The sequence below is a fragment of the Lepus europaeus genome, chromosome 16 (genome assembly GCF_033115175.1).
Source record: "Lepus europaeus isolate LE1 chromosome 16, mLepTim1.pri, whole genome shotgun sequence".
Taxonomy (NCBI): Eukaryota; Metazoa; Chordata; class Mammalia; order Lagomorpha; family Leporidae; genus Lepus; species Lepus europaeus.
This window is the reverse complement of record NC_084842.1, coordinates 89,824,984-89,851,637: the sequence shown is the minus strand read 5'-3', so window position 1 is coordinate 89,851,637 and position 26,654 is coordinate 89,824,984. Positions and strand designations below refer to the sequence as shown.

The following is a 26,654-nucleotide window of genomic DNA, read 5'->3' as shown; positions in this document are numbered from 1 at the left end:
ATGGTCTTTGAAAGAATATGACACACTGAGAAAAACGGATCAATCAGAGCAGAGCCAGGAACTGCACCGTGATGGACGTGGTGCCCCAGAGCGTGAACACACTTAGGAGAGCTGTGTGCCAGGAACTGCACCGTGATGGACGTGGTGCCCCAGAGCGTGAACACACTTAGGAGAGCTGTGTGCCAGGAGCTGCACCGTGATGGACGTGGTGCCCCAGAGCATGAACACACTTAGGAGAGCTGTGTGCCAGGAGCTGCACCGTGATGGACGTGGTGCCCCAGAGCATGAACACACTTAGGAGAGCTGTGTGCCAGGAGCTGCACCGTGATGGACGTGGTGCCCCAGAGCGTGAACACACTTAGAGCTGTGCGCCAGGAACTGCACCGTGATGGACGTGGTGCCCCAGAGCATGAACACACTTAGGAGAGCTGTGTGCCAGGAACTGCACCGTGATGGACGTGGTGCCCCAGAGCATGAACACACTTAGGAGAGCTGTGTGCCAGGAACTGCACCGTGATGGACGTGGTGCCCCAGAGCATGAACACACTTAGAGCTGTGTGCCAGGAGCTGCACCGTGATGGACGTGGTGCCCCAGAGCATGAACACACTTAGAGCTGTGCGCCAGGAGCTGCACCGTGATGGAAGTGGTGCCCCAGAGCATGAACACACTTAGAGCTGTGCGCCAGGAACTGCACCGTGATGGAAGTGGTGCCCCAGAGCATGAACACACTTAGGAGAGCTGTGCGCCAGGAACTGCACCGTGATGGACGTGGTGCCCCAGAGCATGAACACACTTAGGAGAGCTGTGCGCCACGAACTGCACCGTGATGGAAGTGGTGCCCCAGAGCATGAACACACTTAGAGCTGTGCGCCAGGAACTGCACCGTGATGGACGTGGTGCCCCAGAGCATGAACACACTTAGGAGAGCTGTGCGCCAGGAACTGCACCGTGATGGACGTGGTGCCCAGAGCATGAACACACTTAGAGCTGTGCGTCAGGAACTGCACCGTGATGGAAGTGGTGCCCCAGAGCATGAACACACTTAGGAGAGCTGTGCGCCAGGAACTGCACCGTGATGGACGTGGTGCCCCAGAGCGTGAACACACTTAGAGCTGTGCGCCAGGAACTGCACCGTGATGGAAGTGGTGCCCCAGGGCATGAACACACTTAGGAGAGCTGTGCGCCAGGAACTGCACCGTGATGGAAGTGCTGCCCCAGAGCATGAACACACTTAGAGCTGTGCGCCAGGAACCGCACCGTGATGGAAGTGGTGCCCCAGAGCATGAACACACTTAGAGCTGTGCGCCAGGAACTGCACCGTGATGGACGTGGTGCCCAGAGCATGAACACACTTAGAGCTGTGCGCCAGGAACTGCACCGTGATGGACGTGGTGCCCCAGAGCGTGAACACACTTAGGAGAGCTGTGTGCCAGGAACTGCACCGTGATGGACGTGGTGCCCCAGAGCATGAACACACTTAGAGCTGTGTGCCAGGAACTGCACCGTGATGGACGTGGTGCCCCAGAGCATGAACACACTTAGAGCTGTGTGCCAGGAACTGCACCGTGATGGACGTGGTGCCCCAGAGCATGAACACACTTAGAGCTGTGCGCCAGGAACCGCACCGTGATGGACGTGGTGCCCCAGAGCATGAACACACTTAGAGCTGTGCGCCAAGAACCGCACCGTGATGGACGTGGTGCCCCAGAGCATGAACACACTTAGGAGAGCTGTGCGCCAGGAACTGCACCGTGATGGACGTGGTGCCCCAGAGCATGAACACACTTAGAGCTGTGTGCCAGGAGCTGCACCGTGATGGACGTGGTGCCCCAGAGCACGGACACACTTAGAGCTGTGCGCCAGGAACTGCACCGTGATGGACGTGGTGCCCCAGAGCATGAACACACTTAGGAGAGCTGTGTGCCAGGAGCTGCACCGTGATGGACGTGGTGCCCCAGAGCGTGAACACACTTAGAGCTGTGCGCCAGGAACTGCACCGTGATGGACGTGGTGCCCCAGAGCATGAACACACTTAGGAGAGCTGTGTGCCAGGAACTGCACCGTGATGGACGTGGTGCCCCAGAGCATGAACACACTTAGAGCTGTGCGCCAGGAACTGCACCGTGATGGAAGTGGTGCCCCAGAGCATGAACACACTTAGGAGAGCTGTGCGCCAGGAACTGCACCGTGATGGACGTGGTGCCCCAGAGCATGAACACACTTAGAGCTGTGTGCCAGGAGCTGCACCGTGATGGACGTGGTGCCCCAGAGCATGAACACACTTAGAGCTGTGCGCCAGGAGCTGCACCGTGATGGAAGTGGTGCCCCAGAGCATGAACACACTTAGAGCTGTGCGCCAGGAACTGCACCGTGATGGAAGTGGTGCCCCAGAGCATGAACACACTTAGGAGAGCTGTGCGCCAGGAACTGCACCGTGATGGACGTGGTGCCCCAGAGCATGAACACACTTAGGAGAGCTGTGCGCCAGGAACTGCACCGTGATGGACGTGGTGCCCCAGAGCATGAACACACTTAGGAGAGCTGTGCGCCATGAACTGCACCGTGATGGAAGTGGTGCCCCAGAGCATGAACACACTTAGAGCTGTGCGCCAGGAACTGCACCGTGATGGACGTGGTGCCCCAGAGCGTGAACACACTTAGAGCTGTGCGCCAGGAACTGCACCGTGGTGGACGTGGTGCCCCAGAGCATGAACACACTTAGGAGAGCTGTGTGCCAGGAACTGCACCGTGATGGACGTGGTGCCCCAGAGCATGAACACACTTAGAGCTGTGCGCCAGGAACTGCACCGTGGTGGACGTGGTGCCCCAGAGCATGAACACACTTAGGAGAGCTGTGTGCCAGGAACTGCACCGTGATGGACGTGGTGCCCCAGAGCGTGAACACACTTAGAGCTGTGCGCCAGGAGCTGCACCGTGATGGAAGTGGTGCCCCAGGGCATGAACACACTTAGGAGAGCTGTGCGCCAGGAACTGCACCGTGATGGAAGTGCTGCCCCAGAGCATGAACACACTTAGAGCTGTGCGCCAGGAACCGCACCGTGATGGAAGTGGTGCCCCAGAGCATGAACACACTTAGAGCTGTGCGCCAGGAACTGCACCGTGATGGACGTGGTGCCCCAAAGCGTGAACACACTTAGAGCTGTGCGCCAGGAACCGCACCGTGATGGACGTGGTGCCCCAGAGCATGAACACACTTAGAGCTGTGCGCCAAGGACCGCACCGTGATGGACGTGGTGCCCCAGAGCATGAACACACTTAGGAGAGCTGTGCGCCAGGAACTGCACCGTGATGGACGTGGTGCCCCAGAGCATGAACACACTTAGAGCTGTGTGCCAGGAGCTGCACCGTGATGGACGTGGTGCCCCAGAGCACGGACACACTTAGAGCTGTGCGCCAGGAACTGCACCGTGATGGACGTGGTGCCCCAGAGCATGAACACACTTAGGAGAGCTGTGTGCCAGGAACTGCACCGTGATGGACGTGGTGCCCCAGAGCATGAACACACTTAGGAGAGCTGTGTGCCAGGAGCTGCACCGTGATGGACGTGGTGCCCCAGAGCATGAACACACTTAGAGCTGTGCGCCAGGAGCTGCACCGTGATGGAAGTGGTGCCCCAGAGCATGAACACACTTAGAGCTGTGCGCCAGGAGCTGCACCGTGATGGACGTGGTGCCCCAGAGCGTGAACACACTTAGAGCTGTGCGCCAGGAGCTGCACCGTGATGGAAGTGGTGCCCCAGGGCATGAACACACTTAGGAGAGCTGTGTGCCAGGAACTGCACCGTGATGGACGTGGTGCCCCAGAGCATGAACACACTTAGGAGAGCTGTGTGCCAGGAGCTGCACCGTGATGGACGTGGTGCCCCAGAGCATGAACACACTTAGAGCTGTGCGCCAGGAGCTGCACCGTGATGGAAGTGGTGCCCCAGAGCATGAACACACTTAGAGCTGTGCGCCAGGAGCTGCACCGTGATGGACGTGGTGCCCCAGAGCGTGAACACACTTAGAGCTGTGCGCCAGGAGCTGCACCGTGATGGAAGTGGTGCCCCAGGGCATGAACACACTTAGGAGAGCTGTGTGCCAGGAACTGCACCGTGATGGAAGTGGTGCCCCAGAGCGTGAACACACTTAGGAGAGCTGTGTGCCAGGAACTGCACCGTGATGGAAGTGGTGCCCCAGAGCATGAACACACTTAGAGCTGTGCGCCAGGAACTGCACCGTGATGGACGTGGTGCCCCAGAGCGTGAACACACTTAGGAGAGCTGTGTGCCAGGAACTGCACCGTGATGGAAGTGGTGCCCCAGAGCATGAACACACTTATGGTAATTGTGTGTCATGTGTTCAGGGAACCAGAGAAAGGGCTGAGTCTGGTAGAGACAAGACAGAGAGGCCCATAGGAGCCGAGGAGTGACGTAGGCTGCCGTTGGAAGCAGCGCCCCACGTCTGGGGCTCGTCTGGCTGTGAGGAGGCCAGAGAAAGCTGGGAACCCCTCACCCAGCCAAACTCTCACTGACAGAGGCAAGCAGAAGTAGTTTAGTCCAGCAGGTGGCTACTCTCAGGGGTTTTCAGCGAGGTGTTCAGAGGAGGAGGATGAAACCAGATGTGTGCGCAGAGGCCTGAGGAGCAGCGGAGATGGGGACTGTGGTAGTGTATAATTTATCTTTAAACAGGATAACTTTTTTTTTTAACTTTTATTTAATGAATATAAATTTCCAACGTACAGCTTATGGATTACAATGGCTCCCCCCCCCCATAACTTCCCTCCCACCCGCAACCCTCCCCTTTGCCGCTCCCTCTCCCCTTCCATTCACATCAAGATTCATTTTCAATTCTCTTTATATACAGAAGATCAGTTTAGTATATATTAAGTAAAGATTTCAACAGTTTGCACCCATATAGAAGCACAAAGTGAAAAATACTGTTGGAGTACTAGTTATAGCATTAAATCACAATGTACAGCACATTAAGGACAGAGATCCTACATGAGGAGTAAGTGCACAGTGACTCTAAACAGGTTAACTTAAAATTAGAAAAATGGATTACAACAAAAATGATGTATTTTGCTGTTTAGAATATGTAGAAGTAGAATGTCTAACAATAATAGTATAAAGGCTGGGAGAGCAGAAGTGGAAATGCAGCTGTGGTAGGTAGAATAATAGCCTCTACCGTCTCCTTGCCAATACACACACCAGGTTTAGCCTTTATGGGGAAGGGGGTCTGTGTGGTGTGATTAAGGCTCTTGAGCTGGGGCGATGGTCCTGGAGCACAGGCACCTCCACCCTCAGAGGCGGCCATGTGAAGGAGGAGCAGGGAGGCTCCGGTCGTGGAAACGCTGGCCCTGCAGACCGGTGTGGTGTGGGCTCAGGCCCAGGAATGTGGCAGCCAGCAAAGCTGGGAGAACGGAGAGCGGTTCTTCCCTGTAGCCTGTGGGGCATGTGGCGCTGCCAGTGCCTGGGTATCCACTCAGTGGTACGGTTTTTTAATTTTTTTTTAATTATTTTATTTTTTTGACAGGCAGAGTGGACAGTGAGAGAGAGAAACAGAGAGGAAGGTCTTCCTTTTTCCGTTGGTTCACCCTCCAATGGCTGCTGCAGCCGGCACACCGCGCTGATCCGAAGCCAGGAGCCAGGTGCTTCTCCTGGTCTCCCATGCAGGTGCAGGGTCCAGGCACTTGGGCCATCCTCCGCTGCCTTCCTGGGCCACAGCAGAGAGCTGGACTGGAAGAGGAGCAACTGGGACAGAATCTGGTGCCCCGACCGGGACTAGAACCCGGTGTGCCGGCGCCGCAGGTGGAGGATTAGCCTATTGAGCCGCGGCGCCGGCCAGGTACGGGTTTTGGAATCGGCCTCCGTATTTGTAGAAGGATACAGTGCTGTTGTTTTAAGCCGGGCAGTTGGTGGGAATTTGTTGCAGCAGCCACAGGAAACTAACACTGTGGTTGGTTTGTTATGCAGTGTGTGACGTGGTGTAGTATCACTAAGGTAGATTATGATAAAGATGTAAACCATAAACAACAGGGCAATTAAGTAAAAGCACAGTAAAGAGTTACAGCTAAACAGCCTGAAGTGGAGACAAAGTGGAACCATGCGAGTCCTCCAAGCGGGTGCTCAGCCTGGCTGCGAGGCTCCTGTCGGGGTGCCTGCCTCCGGTCTCCGGGTGCTCAGCCTGGCCACGAGGCTCCTGTCGGGGTGCCTGCCTCTGGTCTCCGGGTGCTCAGCCTGGCCGCGAGGCTCCTGTCGGGGAGCCTGCCTCCGGTCTCCGGGTGCTCAGCCTGGCCGCGAGGCTCCTGTCGGGGTGCCTGCCTCTGGTCTCCGGGTGCCTGGGTCTGGTGCCTCCTCAGGCTCCGCCCCAGCATCTGCTGACACAGACCTCAAGAGGCAGCAGTGATGGTGCAGCTGGTTGTGTTCTTGACACCCATGTGAGACCTGTGTTGTGTTTATGGCTCTCAGCTTTGGCCATGCTGGATGCTGTGAGCATCTGAGGGCAGGGGGGTACTCTCTGTCTTTAAATCTCTCTTGGGGCCGGTGCTGTGGCATAGCGGGTAAAGCTGCCAACTGCAGTGCCGGCATCCCATACAGGTGCCAGTTCAAGACTTGGCTGCTTCACTTCCTGTCCAGCTCTCTGCTATGGCCTGGGAAAGCAGTAGAAGATGGCCCAAAACCTTGGGCCCCTGCACCTGTGTGGGAGACCCAGAAGAAGCTCCTGGCTCCTGGCTTTGGATCTGCACAACTCCAGCTGTTGTGGCCAATTGGGGAGTGAACTGGCAGATGGAAGACCTCTCTCTGCCTCTCCTCTCTCTGTGTAACTCTGACTTTCAAATAAATAGATAAATAAACATTTTTTAAAAAAATCTGTCTCTTGCTCTGTCTCTAAAATGAATAAATACAAATAAAGTAATGCCAAAGAAGCCAGAAGTAGGGGAACGGTGACTCGGGGTCAATGGGATGCACAGGAGAATGGTGTGGTGCTGGGTTAGACTTGGTTCTGTCGTGGTAACATTTATGTGAAAGATGGAGATTCTCCAGGTCAAATGCAGAAGTTGAATCCCAGTATATATTGCCTATGAGAAACCCATTTTAAATATAAAGGCATAAATAGATTAGAAGTGAGAGAACGGAGAGGTTCACCATGCTCCCCAGATTCAGATGAAAGCTAGAGTGGTGATAGTCCTATCAGACAAGGTGCGTGTCAAAGCAAAGACTGTTCCCAGAGAACATTCCGTAATGATGAGTGCTGCTGGTGGCTGTAACCCTCCAAAATGTGTGTGTGACTGGGGGGCTTCAGAACCACACCAAGCTCAACCTGACAGAACCACAGTAGAAATTAAGAACCAGGGCCGGTGCTGTGGCGTAGTGGGTAAAGCTGCCGCCTGCAGTGCCAGCATCCCATATGGGCGCTGGTTCTAGTCCCCACTGCTTCACTTCTGATCCAGCTCTCTGCTGTGGCTTGGGAAAGCAGTAGAATATGGCCCAAGTTCTTGGGCCCCTGCACTCGTGTGGGAGATCTGGAAGAGGCTCCTGGCTCCTGGTTTCAGATTGGTACAACTCTGGCTGTTATGGCCAATTGGGGAGTGAACCAGCAGATGGAAGACTCTGACTCTCTCTCTCTGACTCTCTCTCTCTCTCTCTCTCTGCCTTTCCTTTCTACATAACTCTGACTTTCAAATAAATAAATAAATCTTAAAAAAAAAATTCAGAACCACACCAAGCAGAACCCAACAGAACCACAAGTAGAAACAGAGAGAGCACTAGCAGATTTCAACAGCTTGTCTTTCTTTTTTTCTAAATTAAGTTCAAGGTATGTTTTATTTTTTTAAAAGAGATTTATTTATTTATGTATTTATTTATTTGAAAGAGTTAGAGGGAGAAAGAGAGAGTGCCTGCTGTTCACTCCCCAGATTGCCACAACAAACAGGGCTGGGTAAGGCCAAGGCCAGGAGCCAGGAGCTTCCTCCGGGTCTCCCACATGGCTGTCAGGGGCCCAGGCACTTCTGCTGCTTTTCAGGCTATTGGCAGGGAGCCACATTGGAAGTGGGGCAGCCAGGACTTGAACCAGCACCCGTGGGATGCTGGCGTCACAGGCAGCAGCTTTACCTGCTACACCACAGCGCTGGCCCCTTAGCAGCCTGACAATTGGTAGAGCGCAGGCATAAACTCCAGCTTGGTTTAGAAGACTTGAACAGTACTGTCCACCAGTGTGACGTCATGGACCTCTCTGGGACGCTCCCCTCAGCACCTGCGGGAGGCACACCCTTCTCCAGTGCTGACAGGACTTGACTCTCGACCGTGCTGCCCACCTGCAGGAAAAAGCAGGGAGGGGCCCTGTGGCACAGGCTGAGCTGCTGCTTGGGATGCCCACGCCCCGCGTGGGCGCCCGATTGCCTGTGCTTTGGATCTGGCTTCCTGCTGAGGACTCAAGTCCTTGGGTCCCTGTCACCCATGTGGGAGACCCAGATGGAGCGCCTGGCTCCTGCATTTGGCCTGGCTGTTGTGGGCATTTGTGGAAGCAACCGGTATATAGAAAAATCTGTCTGTCCCTCTCTGTCACCCTGACTTTTAAATAAATCTTCAAAAGGATTCAAATCATGCAAAGTATATTCACTGACCCAAGTGTCATTACACTGGCATCTCCCAGAGGGAGATAATCTGGAAAAGCCCCAAGTGTGTAGAAAATAGCACATTTCTGCATGCCTGTGACCCAAAGCAGTCAAAAGGGAAATGTGAAGTATTCTGAATTGATTGAAAATAAAAACAGGGGCCGGCGCTGTGGCCTCATGGGTAAAGCCGCCGCCTGCAGTGCCGGCATCCCATATGGGTGCCGGTTCAAGTCCTTGCTGCTCCACTTCTGATCCATCCAGCTCTCTGCCCTGTTCTGGGGTAGCAATGGAAGGAAGATGGCCCACATCCCTGGGCCCCTGCCACCCTCATGGGAAACCCGGAAGAAGCTCCTGCCTCCTGGCTTCGGATTGGCACAGCTCTGGCTGTTGCAGCTAACTGGGGAGTGAACCAGCGGATAGAAGTCCTCCCTTCTTCTCTCCCTCCCTCTCTCCCTCCCTCCCTCTCTCCCTCTCTCCCTCTCTCCCTCTCTCCCTCTCTCCCTCTCTCCCTCTCTCTCTCTGCCTCTCCTCTCTGTGTGTAACTCTGACTTTTCAAGTAAATAAAATAAACCTTAAAAAAAAAAAAAAAAGAAATGAAGGCGAAAATCTTAACAAACAAGGAGGGAGGGGCGATGCTGTGGCACAGTGTGTTAAAGCCCTGGCCAGCAGCACCTGCATCCCATGTGGATGCTGGTTCTAGTCCCGGCTGCCCCACTTCTGATCCAGCTCTCTGCTCTGGCCTGGGAAAGCAGTGGAAGATGGCCCAAGTCCTTGGGCCCCTGCACCTGCATGGGAGACCACGGAAGAAGCACTTGGCTCCTGGCTTTGGATTGGTGCAGCTCCGGCCGTTTTGGCCATTTGGGGAGTGAACCAACGGATGGAAGACCTCTCTCTCTGTCTCTCCCTCTCACTGTTTGCAACTCTACCTCTCAAATAAATAAATAAAATCTTAAAAAAAAAAAAAAAAAAGGAGCCTCCAGGGCTCAAATGCCGGCACTGCAGGCTGGGGCTTTAACCTGCTGTGCCACAGTGCCGGCCCCTATATGTTATTTTTTAAAAGATACATTTTATTTGAAAGGCAAAGTGACAAGAGACAAGGGGAGGGGAGAGGGGAGAGGAGAGAGGAAAGAGAAAATCTTCCATCTGCTGGTTAACTCCCCGAATGGTCATAATAGGAGGCTGTTGGCCGGCCAAGTTGAAGCCAGGAGAGGCTGGAACTCCATCGCGGTGGCCCAGATGGGTGGCGGGAACCCAAGCACTTGAAGTCTTACTGCTGCCTGCTAGTGTGCATTAGCGGAAGATGGAATGGAGAGCTGAGCCACGACACACACAGTCACTACGATGTGGGATTCCACGCAGCGGCTTAAGCACTGCACCAAATACCCACTGCTAGCTTCTATATATAGTAAAAAGGATTACATGTGATTGTTATGAACAGCTTTGTGCCAATAAATTACACAGCTCAGCTAAGTTACTTGAAAGACAAGCTACCAAAGTTCTCAGGAAAAAATGGTAATCTGATCAGACCTTATATCTCTTCTATTAAATATAAATTTAAAAATTGATATTTAGTTTCTAGAGAAACTTTATTAATAAAAGATTTATTTATTTATTTGAAAGAGTCACAGAGGTAGGGAGAGAATGAGAATCTTCCATCCACTGATTCACTCCCCAAATGGCCATAACCAAGAGCCAGGTCTCATGTGAGTGCGGGGGCCCAAGCACTTGAGCCGTTCTGCTGCCTACCCTGGGTGCATTAGCGGGGAGCTGGATCAGAAGTGGAGCTGCTGGGTCTTTATATATATATATATATATATATATATATATATATATATATGTATATGTATATGTATATATTTATTTATTTGAGAGGTAGATTTACGGAGAGAGAGGGAGAGACAGTGAAAGGTCTTCCATCTGCCGATTCACTCCCTAAATGGCCACAATGGCTAATCTGAAGCCAGGAGCCAGGAGCTTCTTCCGGGTTTCTCATGGGGATGCAGGGACCCAAGGACTTGGGCCATCTTCCACTGCTTTCCTAGGCAATAGCAGGGAGCTGGATCAGAAGTGGAGCAGTCGGGACTTGAACTGGCGTCTGTATGGGATTCTGGTGCCGCAGCCCGAGGCTTAGCCCACTAAGCCATTGTGCTGGCCCCTGCTGCCAGATCTTGAACCCGCACCCATATGGGATGCTGGCGTTGTAGGCAGTGGCCCACCTCACTGCACCACAGTGCCAGCCCAGAATTTTTTTTTGTTTTAATTTTTTTTTTTTTTTTTTTGACAGGCAGAGTGGACAGTGAGAGAGAGAGACAGAGAGAAAGGTCTTCCTTTTACCGTTGGTTCACCTCCCCAATGGCCGCTGCGGCCGGCGTGCTGCGGCTGGTGCAATGCGCTGATCCGAAGCCAGGAGCCAGGTGCTTCCTCCTGGTCTCCCATGCCAGTGCAGGGGCCCAAGCACCTGGGCCATCCTCCACCACCTTCCTGGGCCACAGCAGAGAGCTGGACTGGAAGAGGAGCAACCATGACTAGAACCCAGCGCCCATATGGGATGCCGGCGCTGCAGGTGGGAAGGAATTAACCAAGTGAGCCACGGCGCTGGCCCCCAAACTTTTTCTTATTTAAGATTTATTTTATTTATTTGAAAGGCAGAGTTAACAGAGAGAGAGAGAGAAAGAGAGAGAGAGAGAGAGGTCTTCCATCCACTGGTTCACTCCCCAGATAGTCACAACGGTTCAGCCTGGGCCAGGAGCTTCTTCTGGGTTTCCCATGTAGGTGCAGGGGTCCAAGCACTTGGACCATCTTCTGCTTTCCCAGGCCATTAACAGGGAGTAGGATGGGAACTGGAGCAGCCGGAATGCAAACCAGAACCTGTACGGGATGCTGGCATTGCTAGGCTACACCACAATGCCAGCCCCCTGGAGAATTTTTAAGTGTGGTTAGAAATAGTATATGAGTTTCTTTGACTGAATTTTGGTTGGTGCCGTGACTCACTTGGCTAATTCTCCGCCTGCGGCGCTGATACCCCAGGTTCTAGTCCCGGTTGGGGCGCCAGATTCTCTCCCAGTTGCTCCTCTTCCAGTCCAGCTCTCTGCTGTGGCCCGGGAAGGCAGTGGAGGATGGCCCAAGTGCTTGGGCCCTGCACCCGCATGGGAGACCAGGAGAAGCGCCTGGCTCCTGGCTTTGGATTGGCACAGCGCCGGCCGTGGTGGCCATTAGGGGAGTGAACCCACGGAAGGAAGACTTTTCTCTCTGTCTCTCTCACTATCCAACTCTGCCTGTCAAAAAAAAAGAAATATTATATGAACTTCTTCGATTGAATTTTGTGAGTCTACATCCAGGTGAGGTATGGGGCTGGTGCAGTGGCATAGCAGGTAAAGCTACCGCCTACAGTACTGGCATCCCATATGGGCGCTGATTCGAGTCCGCGCTGCTCCACTTCCTGTCCAGCTCCCTGCTATTGCCTGCGAAAGCAGTAGAAGATGGCCCAAGTGCTTGGGACCCTGCCACCCTCACGGGAGGCCTGGAAGAAGCTCCTGGCTCCTGGTTTCGGATCAGTTCAGCTCCTGCTGTTGCAGCCAACTGGGGAGTGAACCAGCATATGGAAGACATCTCTCTCTCTCTCTCTCTCTCCCTCTCCTCTCTGTGTGTAACTCTGACTTTCAAATAAATAAATAAATCTTTAGAAAAATAGGTGAAGTATTTCCAATGAAAAATTTTTCAAAGATTTATTTGAAAGAGTGACAGAGAAGTAGAAACGGAGGGAGAGATATTCCACCCACTGGTTCACTCCACAAATGGCTTCAACAGCCAGGGCTGGGCCAGGCTGAAGCCAGAAACTAGGAAGTCCATCTGAGTGGCTGGAACCCAAGTACCTGGGCCATCATTTGCTGCCTCTCAGGTGCATTAGCAAGAAGCTGAATTAGAAGCATGGAGCACTTTGGACTTGAACCAGGCTCTCTGAGGAGCAGCTTAACTCACTGTGCCACGCCAGCCCCTCCGAATTGAGATGTGTTGGAAAAAGTTTGTTGTATGTGTCAGTGATTCATATTTATTTTGTTTTGAAATAATAGTTTGGATATATTGCATTACATGAAATATTAAAATTCGTCTTGCATGTTTCTTTATCATTTTGGTGTGTCTGTTAGGAAATAAGCACTTCTCCATGCCGGTCCCATCAGCCTTTGTGGGCAGCTCGGCCTTGGGGTGAGCTCAGTGTCTGACGCTGTCTGGAGCCTTTCCTGCCTTCTCTTCCCTCGTGGCTGTGTTCCACACAGAGGAGGCTGCAGTGTTGCAGGTGGCGGGTTTGTTTCTTGATCGTTATGGGCGTGTTCTTCTACCTAGAGATACGGGGGCAGGGCTCCGTGTCAGATGCTGTCTGTGCTTTAGGGTGGTCACGGGACAGCAGTCTGGCTTTGATGCTTCAGGAATAGCACATCCCCTGTGCTACTGGGACTTGCATTCTTGGGATTACTTTGAGAACATTCCCCGTGTGACTGGTGTGTGACAGTGCACGGTGCTGTGAGGTCAGCGTTTTGAATAGTTACAGAAAGCACGCAGACTCCGGTGTCCGTGACACTCACCGTCTCCAGCACAGCAGCAGCACAGCTGACCGTGCCCACGTGGAGTCTGCAGTGCAGTGTGGTGGAGCTTCCCAGCGTCTGGGGAACATGAAAGGGGCAGAGAAGAGGGCAGTTGTTGGGCTGATTTTCACAGTTCTGTAATTGACAGGAGGACTGAAAGCAACAAACTACCTCGGATTTAAGTTTCTGAAGCAGTGTCTTTTTTAGTTTTTAAATTAAAACGTAAAAAGAATAAAAATCTTAAAATTTAAGAAGAACACATGACTTATTTTGTACAGTCTCTCTTGTTTTGTTAATAGACTTAGTTTTGTATTGCAGATAGATCAGAGAATTCCCACATAGTTCATGTTCATTTACCCCAGTTACTAGTGTTTTACATTAGTGTGGTACGTTTTTCAGTAAAGGAATCATTATTAATACAGCTTGGAGTAAGCGCCATGCTTTATTTGGATTTCCGTAATTTTTTTAAGGATTTATTTATTACTAATTTGAAAGAGTTTATATATATATGTGTGTGTGTATATATATATATATGCGTACATGTATATACATATGTATATGTATATATATATATAAAAGAGAGCGCGCGAGGTCTTCCATCCGCTGGTTCACTCCCCAATTGGCTGCAATGGCCGGAGCTATGCTGATCAGGAGCCAGGAGCCAGGAGCTTCCTCCAGGTCTCTGACACGGGTGCAGGGGCCCAAGCTCGTGGGCCATCTTCCACTGCTTTCCCAGGCCATAGCAGAGAGCTTGATCGGAAGAGGAGCAGCCGGGACTAGAACTGGTGCCTACATGGGATGCCGGCACTGCAGGCAGTGGCTTTCCCGCTATGCCACAACACCGGCCTCTGGAATTCCTTAATTTTTGTGTGATGTCCTTTTTCTGTGCCAGAATCCCATCCAGGATAACGGACACCTCGTTACGTTTCCTCAGCCTCTTCATGGCTGTGACAGTTTCTCATCTTCTTTTTGTAGAAATTCTCCAGAATTTCAGAAACTTCTGGGCATCGCTATGGAGCTCTTCCTGCTGTGCAGTGATGATGCGGAGTCGGATGTCAGGATGGTGGCTGACGAGTGCCTCAACAAAGTCATAAAAGTAAGGACCGCACGCACGATGTGCTCCTCGGGCCCGGCTCCTCGCAGGCCTGGGAAGCGGCCCTGTTGGGTGCTCGTGTGTCAGAGCGCCGGAGGAGTGCTGCGCAGTGCTCTGGTGTCTGCCGTGTGCCCGTGCCCTGTGCTGTGCTGTCAGGAGGAGCTGTGTTTGCCCTGTGCCTACCCAGGGCTTCGGGCAGTGAGGGCACTGGTGGGGCGCTGGTGTGCTTGGGGAGTGTCCCGGGAGAGCAGGGGATGGTGAGTGAAGCCTGGCCCTGGGGTCTGCACCTTCCCCTCCCTGGGTGCTGGCCCGGTGCCTCTGCAGGCTGTTAGCTGGCGTCGGTGGGACTCGACTGGGGAGAAGCGACGCCTCAGAAAAGGATGAAGAGGCCAGGGAAGCATGGGTGCCCTCGTAGCCCTGCTCGGGGGTGGAGGGAGAGTGAGGGCAGCTGTTCTGTTGTTTCCCGAGGCAGCGCTGTGACTGCTGTTCCTTGGGTGGTGCTGCTGCGTGCAAGCCTGAAGTCTTTCCTTGTGCTCGTTCTGGTTTTGTTTTCATGGCAAGGATTTGGCCTTTATTTTTAAATGCAATTTAAAAAAAGGTGTTTATTCCATTATTTACTTGAGAGCCCAAGAGACAGAGAGATTTCTCATTTGCTGGTTCACTCCCCAAATGCCCACAGTGGCCGAGGGAGGGGGGGTGTGGAGGGGGAGAGAGAGAGGGAGGGAGGAAGGGGAGAGAGAGGGAGAGAGAGGGAGGGAGGGGTGAGACTGAGGTTTCTCATTTGCTAGTTCACTGCCCAGATGCCCACAACAGCCGAGCCTGGGCCAGGCCAAAGCTGGGAGTCAGGAACTCAGTCCAGGTCCTCTGCAGGGTGGCAGGCCTGGCAGGCGTGGCAGGCGTGGCAGGGTCCTGAGTGTGCGAGCCGGGACTGCTGCCTCCCGTGGTGCGCGCTAACAGGAAGCTGGAGTTGGAGCCAGAGGTGGGGGTCCAGCCCAGGCCCTCCAGGATGGGACGCAGGCATTTTAACTGATAGGGTGAGTGCCCCCTGCCACGTCAAGACCCAGAATAGTGTCGTTCTCTGGTTTCTTCCCAAGGACGTTCTTTGCAGGGTGGTCACGTTTTACATTGGCCAAGAAATTGTCCCTCCCGGGGCAGCCTCTGTGGGCAGGCAGCCGCCGCTGTTCTGTGTCTGAGCAGGTGCAGCAGGCTTTCCCGTGGAGGGACACAGATCTGTGTCGCAGTCTTGCCTCTGCCGCTCAGCACTGAACTCTGGGCAACGTGTGCAGTTGTGTGAGCCTCGTTCCTCTGCTGGAAGGCGGAAGCACCGTGTGGTGTGCGTGTGCATGTGCGTGTGTGTGTGTGTGTGTATGTGAGAGTGAGGGTTAAGTGCACTAATTTCCGCACACTGGGGTCTCTCAGCGGTGAGAAGTACTCTCATTAGTGAGGAAGTTCTTACACTTTGATCCAGCAATACAAGGGCAGGGGGAGCACCAGCTGCTGTCCATTTTCTGTTACATGGAACCCGCGGTTCCTCAGGTGGGAGGCTCAGACAGAGCATGACCAGGTCTGCTGTGCCACTGGCCATTTTGTCTGTCTGCTGCAGAGACCTGTTTCCAGTGGCTGCTGGACAGACTGGCTTGGGGGAGGCCTGGGGCTGTGGGCCTCGGGCCCTAGGTCCAGGGCTCCCTTCCTGCTGTCCCCCTTCTTCCTTCCTCTGCTTTGCTTCCAGTCTACGGGTGCAGAGAGTCACCTTCTCGGCCCGTGGCCCTGAACAGAAGACGTGGTTAGTCTCTTGCCGTCTCTGCCTGCTGCCTAACGTTGGGCGTGCTGGGGTTTGCCTGCAGTCCCAGTTCTTCTCTCTGTGCTGGAGTCCTCTAGCTGAGCCGATTCCGGGCAGGGTGTGGGTGGATGTGCAAATGTCCTGATGCCAAGAGACAGGCTGGGAGGATGTGCATGGCCCCAGGTCAGGTGTGAGAGATCTGGGCTTCTGTCATCTGAGAAGTATTGCTGTGTGTGTATGATGAGGACCACACCCTGTCTAGCCCAAAAAAATGGAGAGATTTTGCTTGAAATTTGTGTAGAAAATGTACCTGTGGCAGCCTGGCAGCTCCTGCCCTCAAGTAAATTGTTGTGTCAGGTGGTGAAGCACATGACGTAAGCCAGGGTGTGGTATGAAGTCTTAGGTGCTTCGTGGTGTTGGTGTGGCAGTCAGGGGGCTGGGTGGTTTCCCAGGGGTGAAGCAGTTTGGACACCTCCGTAACTGACGCACCAGCCTGCATAGGCTCTGAGATGGGGGGAGCCACGCATGCCGCTGGACAGTAGGGGCCTGGAGGGTCAGCTTAACGAGTTTGTGCTTTACTCGGTACAGAGTGGAGAGCTTTTGAAAATTTCTGTCGCGTGCTTTATGGGGAAGACCAATGGGAGAGACCAGGACAGAGAGTCCAGCAGGCACCTGGGCAGTGGAGGGAAGAGGGGTGGGTCTTGCGCGTGGCGGCGCTGCTGGTGCCGAGCTGGCGGCTCAGGGGCTGAGTGTGTCTGCAAGCAGGCGCAGGTGGAGGAGGAAGTGCATGGTGGCCTCCGTCCCCTCAGGTAGCTTCTGCGGGAGGCAGTGCCCTGCTCTTAGGACGGTGGAGGTAGTTTTTGCTTGTTATAGAGTACGTTTGATATTAATTTACAAAATGCTTATCAAGATAGAGCACACTTTCAAATAAGACTTCTGGTCTTTCTTGAAAATTATTGTGGGGTGAGCACTTGGTGCTGTGGTTGAGACACAGCTTGGGTCTCCCACATCTCAGTCCTGGCTGTTGCAAGTATCTGGGGAGTGAACCAGTGCGTGGAAGAGCTCTCTCTGCCTATCAAGTAGATAAATAAGTAATATTTATTTAGTTTGATTTGCTCATTTAAGGACATTTAGTACAAACTGTAACAGCACAATTGGGAATTAGAAATTTCTGAGACAATATTATACTTCAGAATCTCCCAGAACGTGACCCTTGGAGTGCTGGCTGGAGTCCTGGCTTTTCTGCACTTCCACCCAGCTCCTGATGCACCTGGGGGTGTGGGTGGTGGCTCAAGTGCTTGGGTCCCGTCACTCTCATGGGAGACCCAGATGGAGTTCCTGACTTTCGGCGTTGGCCTGACCCAGCCCTTGCTGCTGGGGCATTTGGGGAGTGAACCGGAGGATGGAAGGCCTCTTTCTGTTTCTCTGTCCTTTGAGTAAATTAACACAGCTAAAGAAAAAAAACACCGGCTCAGCCTGTGGCCCTGAAATGAACGTGTCTCCAGGAAGGGGAGACTTTCCCTGAGGCTTGCTACTGCTCCTTCTTGGTGGGCAGGCATTGCAGTTCCAGTACGTGGAGAAGGTTCCCGTGGGTGAAAGTGGGGCCTCCCAGTCGGGGCTTCCTCCAGCTTGAGAGGCCTCTCTCTCCTGGACGCCATGCAGTTAGCCGTTACTCCTAGGTTGATGCTGGCCACGTGGATATTACATCCGCTTCAGCCCAGCAGCTAGGGTGGGTGGGTGGGGCAGACACGTGCTGTGGGGACTGTGGGGCTCCTCACTGTTGTGGTTCTGGTCACTGGGGCTGGAGGCTCATCAGAGTGAGGGGCTGTGGTCTTCAGGTACGCCCTCTGCCCTTGTGCCATGCGGCTTCTCAGGCATCGCCTGAGCCTGTCAGGCCCAAGAGCGTGCTGCTTGTCAGGTTCACAGGTTTGCTTCAGGAGCTTGAGGGCTGATAGAACTGCCATTTTAATTGTGATCTTATACAGTATTTAATCATAATGAAAGCTTTTATTCCCGTGAATGTGTACCTAGTTAGTCAGTACATTCCTGCGTGTCCTCGCTTCTTCTTTTTAGTGACTAGGTTCCTACGTTAGTTGCTATTTTATTTTGTCCAGTAATTAAAATCTTAGTTGCCTTTTAATTCTCTTTAGAATTACTAATGGAATATGTCTTCTATAAATAAATGTCTTGTATTTTGTTGTAGGCTTTGATGGATTCTAATCTTCCAAGGTTACAGTTAGAACTCTATAAGGAAATTAAAAAGGTACACTTTATTTTCCATTATTGAAAAAATGCTACTGTTTTATTCTTTGTGTAAATTTTATCTTTTATTTAGTAAGTATGTTAGCAGGAAATGTTTGGTAAGGAGGTAGACTTTATTGTTTTGTTTTTCTGCAGAAAATCATTTGCCATTTCTTTTAGATGGGATAGGAATTAAGAATGGTAACTTTTGTTTGTTTGTTTGTTTTGTCTTCATAATTGGCACCCACTAGACTTAAGTTTCTTGCAGTGGTTAGCAGAAGTTCTACACACTGAAGTGGGCTTTTCTCTGAAAGTAGACTCAGCGCTGGGAGAAGATGCTTTTATTTTTATGCACCTCTGTTGGTGCTTAGAGTGTGTGCCTCTTGTGTGTAACCTGTCACTCATTAAACCCCCTCAGAATGGCGCCCCTCGAAGCTTGCGTGCTGCCCTGTGGAGGTTTGCTGAGCTGGCTCACCTGGTTCGGCCTCAGAAATGCAGGTAGGTTGTGCACTGGGTCGCCGTTTCTGGTTTGGGGACCGACTACTGTTGATCTGCTGGGTCTCCGTTCCAGTGTCCTTTCTTCAAGGGACTCCCTGTCCTCCAGCGCCCGTTGGAAATATTCCTGCACACCCCGTCAGGTGCTGGTTCTCCCTGTCTTCCAGTGCCCGTGCATTCTGTCAGGTGCTTCTTTGTTTTCTACCCCAGCCTCTTCCAAAAGACTCAGGGGATTTGTGACCGAGGGCTGCTTTGTTCTCTGCTGCTGCCTGAGCCAGTGCAGCGTCCGCACACAGAGTTGCCTAGAAGGCGCTCTGAGTGGTTGAAGGGTGGGACAGCAGCCTCATCGCCGACTGAATGCTGAGTTGTGAATAAAGTTTTGACTAGTTGAGTTCTGTCTTAATTAGCTGAAAAGCGAAAGCTTGACCACTGTAGCATCTCCTTCCCTCTGTCCTCAACCCCAAAGTGTGCTTGAGTCCCATAGGTTCTCAGCTCCACTTCTGTTGATGTGACACGGCAGAGGTGGCGTCTGGCACCGCAGTGAAGTCACCGCTTGGGATGCCTGTGTCCCATGTTGGAGGGCCCTGTGCAAGTCCCGGCTTCCTGCGGACGCAGTTGCTGCCTCAGCTTCCTGGGTCCCTGCAGCCACATAGGAGATGACCCTGGCGTTGGCCTTGCCCAGACCCAGCAGTTGTAGGCTTGGGGGAGTGAACCCTGCAGATGGAAGAGCTCTCTGGCTCTGCCTGTGTCTCTCTGCCCTGCAGATAAATTAAAATTAATAAATCTTCCATGGCCACGGAGGTGCTAGTCTCTAAGGAAATTTCTTTTCACATAGTACAGTCTTTTTTTTAGTATCCTTATTTTGAAAAATTTGTCATATTCCGAAACGACACATCTCAGGTTCTCCCATGGTAGCCTCAGTGACCTTAGAAAATATTTGGCAGGCCGACATTGTGGCGTAGGGGTTAAAGCTCCTGCCTGCGATGCTGGCATCTCTGTGGGCACTCGTTTGTGTCCCCAGCTGCTTCATTCCAATCCTGCTCCCTGCTAATGGCCTGGTAAAGCAGCAAAAGATAGTTCAAGTCCTTAGGCCCCTGCCATCCACGTGGACAACCCAGAAGAAGCTCCTGCCTTCTGGGTTTTTGCTTTGGCCTGCCCAGCGTGAACATTTGGGGAGTGAAGCATCATATGAAAGTTCTCTTTCTTTCTTCTTCTCTGTAACTCTACCTTTCAAATAAATAAATCTTTTTTTTTTTTTTTTTTTAAGGATTTATTTACTTACTTGAAAGTTGGAGTGATAGAGAGAGGAGAGACAGAGGTGTCTTCCATCTGCTGGTTCACTCCCCAGATGGCTGCAATGGCCAGTACTGGGCCAGGCCAAAGCCAGGAGACAGGAGCTTCTTCTGGGTTTTGCACATGGATGCAGAGGCCCAAGCACGTGGGCCGTCCTCTGCTGCTTTCACAGGCGCATCAGCAGGGAGCTGGATCGGAAGCGGAGCAGCTGGGACTTGAACTGGCGCCCATAAGGGATGCTGGCATTGTAAACAGCGGCTTAACCTGCTGCGCCACGGCGCCAGCCCCAAATAAATCGTTGGGGGAAAAAAGTATTTGGGTGATGACACTCCCTTACCCTGCTTAGTTCTTCGGGCGAGCCAGACTTCTCTTCCTTCTGACACTGGTGTATTCTACTCCCAGGGTCTAAGCAGAAATGTCACCTCCTCAGAGAGGCCCCACACCGACTTCCCTCTCTAATAAATACCCCAGGAACCTCCAGGGGTTTGCTCTGTGGTTCTGTTCACTGCCTGTCTTTGCCAGTAGGGGGTGGAGGGCAAACCCCTGCCAGGCACCGGGGCAGCTGCAGGCCTGTGTATTACCAAATATGTATTTTTCATACTTTTAAAAGTTTATATGTAAACTTTCCTTTTTAAAATAAGCATTATTCTGATTTCTTTTTTTGAAAAAGGTTGACTTTTTTGAAGGAGTTACACAGAGAAGGAGAGGCAGAGAGAGAGGTCTTCCATCTGCTGGTTCACTCCCCAGATGGCTGCAACAGCTAGAGCTGCGCCGATCCAAAGCCAGGAGCCAGGAGCTTCTTCTGGGTCTCCCACTCGGTGCAAGGGCCCAAGCACTTGGGCCATCTGTGCTTTCCCAGGCCATAGCAGAGAGCTGGATTGGAAGTGGAGCAGTCGGGACTTGAACCAGTGCCCATATGGAATGCCAGCACTGCAGGTGGCGGCTTTACCTGCTACGCCACTGCACCAGCCCCCTGATTTCTTAATTTTTCTGTTTAAAGTGGTATTTTATTGTATTATCTATTATTTTCCAGTTGAAATTATGACTATTTTAAATTATTTTTTAAATATTTATTTATTTATTTGAAAAGCAGAGTTATATAGAGGCAGAGGCACAGAAAAAGATCTTATATCTGTTGATTCACTCCCTCAATGGCTGCAACGTCCAGAGTTGGGCTGATCTGAAGCCAGGAGCCAAGAGCTTCTTGCAGGTTTCCCACTCAGGAGCAGAGGCCCAAGGACTTGGACCATCTTCTGCTGCTTTCCCAGGTGCATTAGCAGGGGCCTGAATCAAAAGTGGAGCAGCAGGGACTTGAACTGGTACCCATATGGGATGCCGGCCTGCAGGCGGTGGCTTTACCCGCTACACCACAGCGCCAGCCCCATGGAGGTGGCTTTTTTCATTACACCACAGAGCTGGCCCCACCAGTACTTCTTTTTATTTATTTATGTATTTGAAAGTCAGAGTTACACAGAGAGAAGGGAGGCAGAGAGAGACAGAGAGGTCTTCTATCTGCTGGTTCATTCCCCAATTGGTTGCAACGGCCGGAGCTATGCCGATCTGAAGCCAGGAGCTTCTTCCAGGTCTCCCACGTGGGTGCAGGGACCAGCACTTGGGCCATCTTCTACTGCTTTCCCAGGCCACAGCAGAGAGCTGGATCAGGACTGGAGCAGCTGGGTTTCAAACCGGCGCCCATATGGGATGCCAGTGCTTCAGGCCATGGCGTTAACCCGCTGCACCACAGCGCCGGCTTCCCGCCAGTACTTCTTCTTCTTCTTCTTCTTCTTCTTCTTTTTTTTTTTTGACAGGCAGAGTGGACAGTGAGAGAGAGAGAAAGGTCTTCCTTTTCTGTTGGTTCACCCTCCAATGGCTGCTGCAGCCGGCGCACCACGCTGATCCAAAGCCAGGAGCCAGGTGCTTCCCCTGGTCTCCCATGCGGGTGCAGGGCCCAAGCACTTGGGCCATCCTCCACTGCACTCCCGGGCCATAGCAGAGAGCTGGCCTGGAAGAGGAGCAACTGGCACAGAATCTGGTGTCCCGACCGGGACTAGTACCCGGTGTGCCAGCGCTGTGCAGGTGGAGGATTAGCCTAGTGAGCCGCGCTGCCGGCCCACCAGAACTTCTTAAAGCCAGCCTTTTGGTGTCCTCTGATTGTGGGAGGAGTGCAGGATGAGTCTCCCACATTTGTGTTTCGGCTGCCAGCGTCCTCCAAGTTCTGTCATGGAGCCTTGGCCTGGCTCTGTTCGGGATTGTTTTGCATGTACAACTGGCTGTTCCCCACCAGGGGAGTGGTCGCTCTCTTCCTCGTTAGCTCTGCGGGAGTAACTGATGTTCCTCTCACACATGCAGGCCTTACCTGGTAAACCTCCTGCCGTGCCTGACTCGAACAAGCAAGAGACCCGAGGAGTCAGTCCAGGAGACCCTGGCTGCAGCTGTTCCCAAAATTATGGCTTCGTTTGGAAATTTTGCAAATGACAATGAAATTAAGGTATGATGGTTGCCTCGGTTCACAAGCACGTGAATGGTGTGGTGAACAGGCTTGTGGGTGCTCGGGCTTTGGAGCAGCAGTTCTCTGAGTGCACCGTCGTCTGAGAGTGCCCGTGGAATTTCCACTGCCCGCATGTGGCCAACTGTGCTTCCACTCTGCTTTCCTGTCTTGGGGCTGGTTAGAGAGACGGCTTACAGATGCAGATTGAAAGGGATTTTCCAGAGCAGATTGGTTGTTGGTGTGCAAGGTCGACCCCCTAACCTTGCAGGGGGAGTGTGACTGTTCCAGGCCTGCAGGGAGGAGGAAGCTCACTGACGTGCCTTGTCGCTGTGAAGTCACGTGGCTTCCTGTCCACAGCCACCTGCAAATCTGCATTGCTGTCACTCTGTGATGTGGCCTGCAGATGCTAGGGTTCTTGGCCATCTGCTCTTTTGTGGGTGAGTCCTGCGGTCAGTGGTGCAGTGGTCGGAGCACTGTCCTCACTGCTGGTTCTGCCCCTTTTGGCAGATTGTCCAGCACAATAAGTTTGTTTCCTTTTTACTCTGAGGAACGAGACATCAAGGGTACTCACGTGGGCTGAGGCGGAAATGAAAGAATACCTGTTCGTGTGAAGATTCAGGTTTTATTAGCTGTGTGGCCTTGGATAAATGATTCAGCCTCTCTTTTTTTTTTTCTCTAAGTTTTCTTGTTTTATTAAGGAGCCGTTAAAACCAATGTCCTGAGTTTTGGAATGATGGAGGGAGATGTTGAATCTGAAGAATTCAGTGAAGTAACTGAGTCACTTTAAATAGTTGTTGTCAGTTTGATTGGTGCCAGGTACTTCCAGGTCTCCCACGTGGTGCAGCGGCCCTGGGACTTGGGGCATCTTCCGCTGCTTTTCCAGGTCATAGCTGGATCGGAAGTGGAGCAGCTGGGACTTGAACCAGTACCCATATGGGATGCTGGTGCTGCAGGTGGCGGCTTTACCTGCTGCGCCACAGTGCTGGCCCCTCCCTTGCTATTTATTAGGCCCTTCTCCAGATTTTTTTTAGACTTAAAGCTTGACCAGCAACATGTAATTCACATAAGGATCAGTTTATTCCTCTATTAGTGGTTGTAAAGCCTTTTTCCTTTAGTTTTTTTTTTTTTTTTTTAAAGATTTTATTTATTTGAGAGAGACAGTTACAGACAGTGAGAGGGAGACAGAGAGAAAGGTCTTCTATCCGCTGGTTTAGTCCCCAAATGTCTGCAATGGCGGGAGCTAAACCAATCAGAAACCGGGAGCCAGGAGCTTCTTCCAGGTCTTGCACGTGGGTGCAGGAGCCCAAGCACTTGGGCCATCTTCCACTGCTTTCCCAGGCCTTGGTAGAGAGCTGGATCGGAAGTGGAGCAGCCGGGACTCAAACCAGCGCCCATATGGGATGCTGGTGCCGCAGGCAGAGGATTAACCCACTGCGGCACAGTGTTGGCCCCTTTCCTTCACTTTTATTTGCACCTTGTCTACTCCTAATCTTTTTTTTTTTTAAATTAATTAATTAATTATTTATTTTTGACAGGCAGAGTTAGAGAGACAGAAAGGTCTTCCTTTTCCGTTGATTCACCCCCCAAATGGCCAATATGGCTGGTGCGCTGCAGCTGGTGCCCTGCGCTGATCTGAAGCCAGGAACCAGGTGCTTCCTCCTGGTCTCCCATGGGGTGCAGGGCCCAAGCACTTGGGCCATCCTCCACTGCCTTCTGGGGCCACAGCAGAGAGCTGGACTGGAAGAGGAGCAACCCGGACAGAATCTGGTGCCCCAACCAGGACTAGAACCCGGTGTGCTGGCGCTGCAGGCGGAGGATTAGCCAAGTGAGCCGTGGCGCCAGCCTACTCCTAATCTTAACCTCACAATTGTATCTCCTCCTGGAAGATTAATTTCTACCTTAGGTGCATATAAAAATGACCCATAAAATTGTTTTTTTAATTAAGTATTGGTGCTTGGAACCTCTCTCCATTTACCACTGCTGATGTCCGTTTTTCTGTGGAGAATTCTGTGCCTTCTTGTTGGTACATCAGGCAAGAATAGGCAGCTCCAGTGTCAACCAAAAGTGTCTTTGTCCCCTTCAGGTTTCCTCCACTTCTGTAACTTGGGGTTTCGCCTTTTTTGTGAGCAGGCTTTCGATCTACAGTGGGAAACCATGATTTTTTTCTGTTTCTGCTTTTCCTCTTCCCTTCTCACGAAGACTTTCTGTGCTTCCCTAAATAGTTCCTCAATTATTTTTCATTCTACCCATCAGTCTTTTGTAATTTCTTTGTGATGTCAAACCACCTGTTGGTTATAAAATTAGCTTTTAAAAATGCTGGTTCCTCTGGATGCAGTCCAGAGTATTCTCTCTTGATCTTTATGTCTTTGTAGGAAAGTGGGGAGGGTCCTCCTCTCTGTCCTGTTGGATTTCAAATGCCTTAGAGACATTTTGTCACCTGGTAGCAGGCTTTCATTGCCTTAATTATCTCTCTGAGATCTGCATTTGTGCCTGATCCCTGGGATCGACATTGGAAACTTTTTGGTTGGCCGACGAGACCCCTGTCCTGGAGGATGCTCCTTTTCTTAGATCAGGATAAGGATTGAAGGGGGCTGTTGGTAAGACTTTCCATGACCCCGGATCCTGCTGCCCCTGGTTCTGCTGCTGCTGCCCCTTGATTTTCTGGTCTGTCACCCTGAGGTACCTAGGGAGGGGGCAGGCATGACGAGGGGTCTGAAGACTTCGCATTGGGACCCTCCTCCTCCCTTCTGAGGGGGAACATAGGGGTCACGTCTTCATCCAGCAGAGAGCACAATCCTGCGTCCCCTCTGGGAAGGATGGGGTTTGCTGTTCACATAGAACATCAGAGCCAGACTGGGGCCAGAAGACTGAGGGGTCACCAACTGGGTCTTTAGGTCAAATAGAAGAGCAGTGCCTCTTTGTTCCCGGTGCAACAGGTGATCCCCAGGAGCCCAGCATTCTCCCCAGTGGACTCTCCGAGGGAGTCTCCTTGCCCCCTGCCCCCTGCGCCCTGCGCCCCTTTCCTGGGCCTAGAACTCTGATTTCCCGTTTTCAGATGGTCTCATGATGGGGACTTCTTGCACACCCTCCCCAGTTTTTCTGTGAGCTCAGCCCCTGTAGTGCAGGTTCCTTGACCCAATTCCTCCATCCCCGGCTATCTCCCCTGCAGGAGTTTGGAGCTTCTGGTTGAAGTCGGATTGTATGAAACACGTGATACGTTGCACAGGAGCTTTATCTTTTATCTATGTGACTTTTGTTTCCCAGGTTCTCTTAAAGGCTTTCATAGCGAACCTGAAGTCGAGCTCCCCTGCTGTCCGGCGCACGGCGGCCAGCGCGGCTGTGAGCGTCTGCCAGCACTCGCGGAGGACCCAGTACTTCTACAGCTGGCTGCTGAACGTGCTCTTGGGTAAGCGAGTGGGAGAATGGGCACGTGTAGCTTTGGCTTAGGAGAGACCTCTGAGAGTCTAGCATTGGGCAGCCCCTCGGCTTGCAGGCCATGCCGCTCAGCAGTGGCCGACTGGTAACGGGAGCCGTGTTGGGGCTCTGTGGCCGGCAGATGCCGCCGTGCTGAAGGGCACCTAGCTGGGCGCTGGTTCTGCCTGCGTCAGCCTGGCCCTCCATCTGTGAGGGCTCAGGTCCCTGTGGGTTCTTGTAGGTCAGTCGACAATGTCTCCTTTAGTATGGGTGACTGAAGTCAAGGCTAGAAGTGCTGAGGTGAGCCGTGGTCGCTTGCTCTAAGTGACTGCCTGCCTTTCCGATGCACCAGGTCATGTGCTGCCTTTGTCCCTCATGGCCGGGCTCATCCTAGTGCTTTCCTGTGGGTCTCTTGGTTTAACAAGCCCTGAATGCCTGGTTGAGAGGTCCTGTTGCTGCCTTTGTAGGTTTGCTGGTTCCTGTGGAGGAAGAACATTCCACGCTGCTGGTCCTGGGCGTGCTGCTCACGCTGCGGTATCTGGTGCCCTTGCTGCAGCAGCAGGTCAAGGATACAAGCCTGAAAGGCAGCTTTGGGGTGACACGGAAAGAAATGGAAGTCTGTCCCTCAGCAGAGCAACTTGTGCAGGTAGGCA

General features: G+C 52.4%; 1 protein-coding gene across 2 annotated transcripts in view; it reads left to right on the top strand.

Moving 5' to 3' along the window:
- Window positions 1-26,654, top strand: part of HTT (huntingtin) — a 173,676-nt gene that overhangs the window by 23,634 nt on the left and 123,388 nt on the right. For both annotated transcript variants that reach the window (XM_062212855.1, XM_062212854.1), the window contains exons 3-8: window positions 14,173-14,293; window positions 18,274-18,333; window positions 18,730-18,809; window positions 22,449-22,587; window positions 25,852-25,993; window positions 26,469-26,647. In XM_062212855.1, coding sequence (XP_062068839.1) covers window positions 14,173-14,293; window positions 18,274-18,333; window positions 18,730-18,809; window positions 22,449-22,587; window positions 25,852-25,993; window positions 26,469-26,647 — 721 coding nt within the window. The remainder of the gene's footprint in view (window positions 1-14,172; window positions 14,294-18,273; window positions 18,334-18,729; window positions 18,810-22,448; window positions 22,588-25,851; window positions 25,994-26,468; window positions 26,648-26,654) is intronic.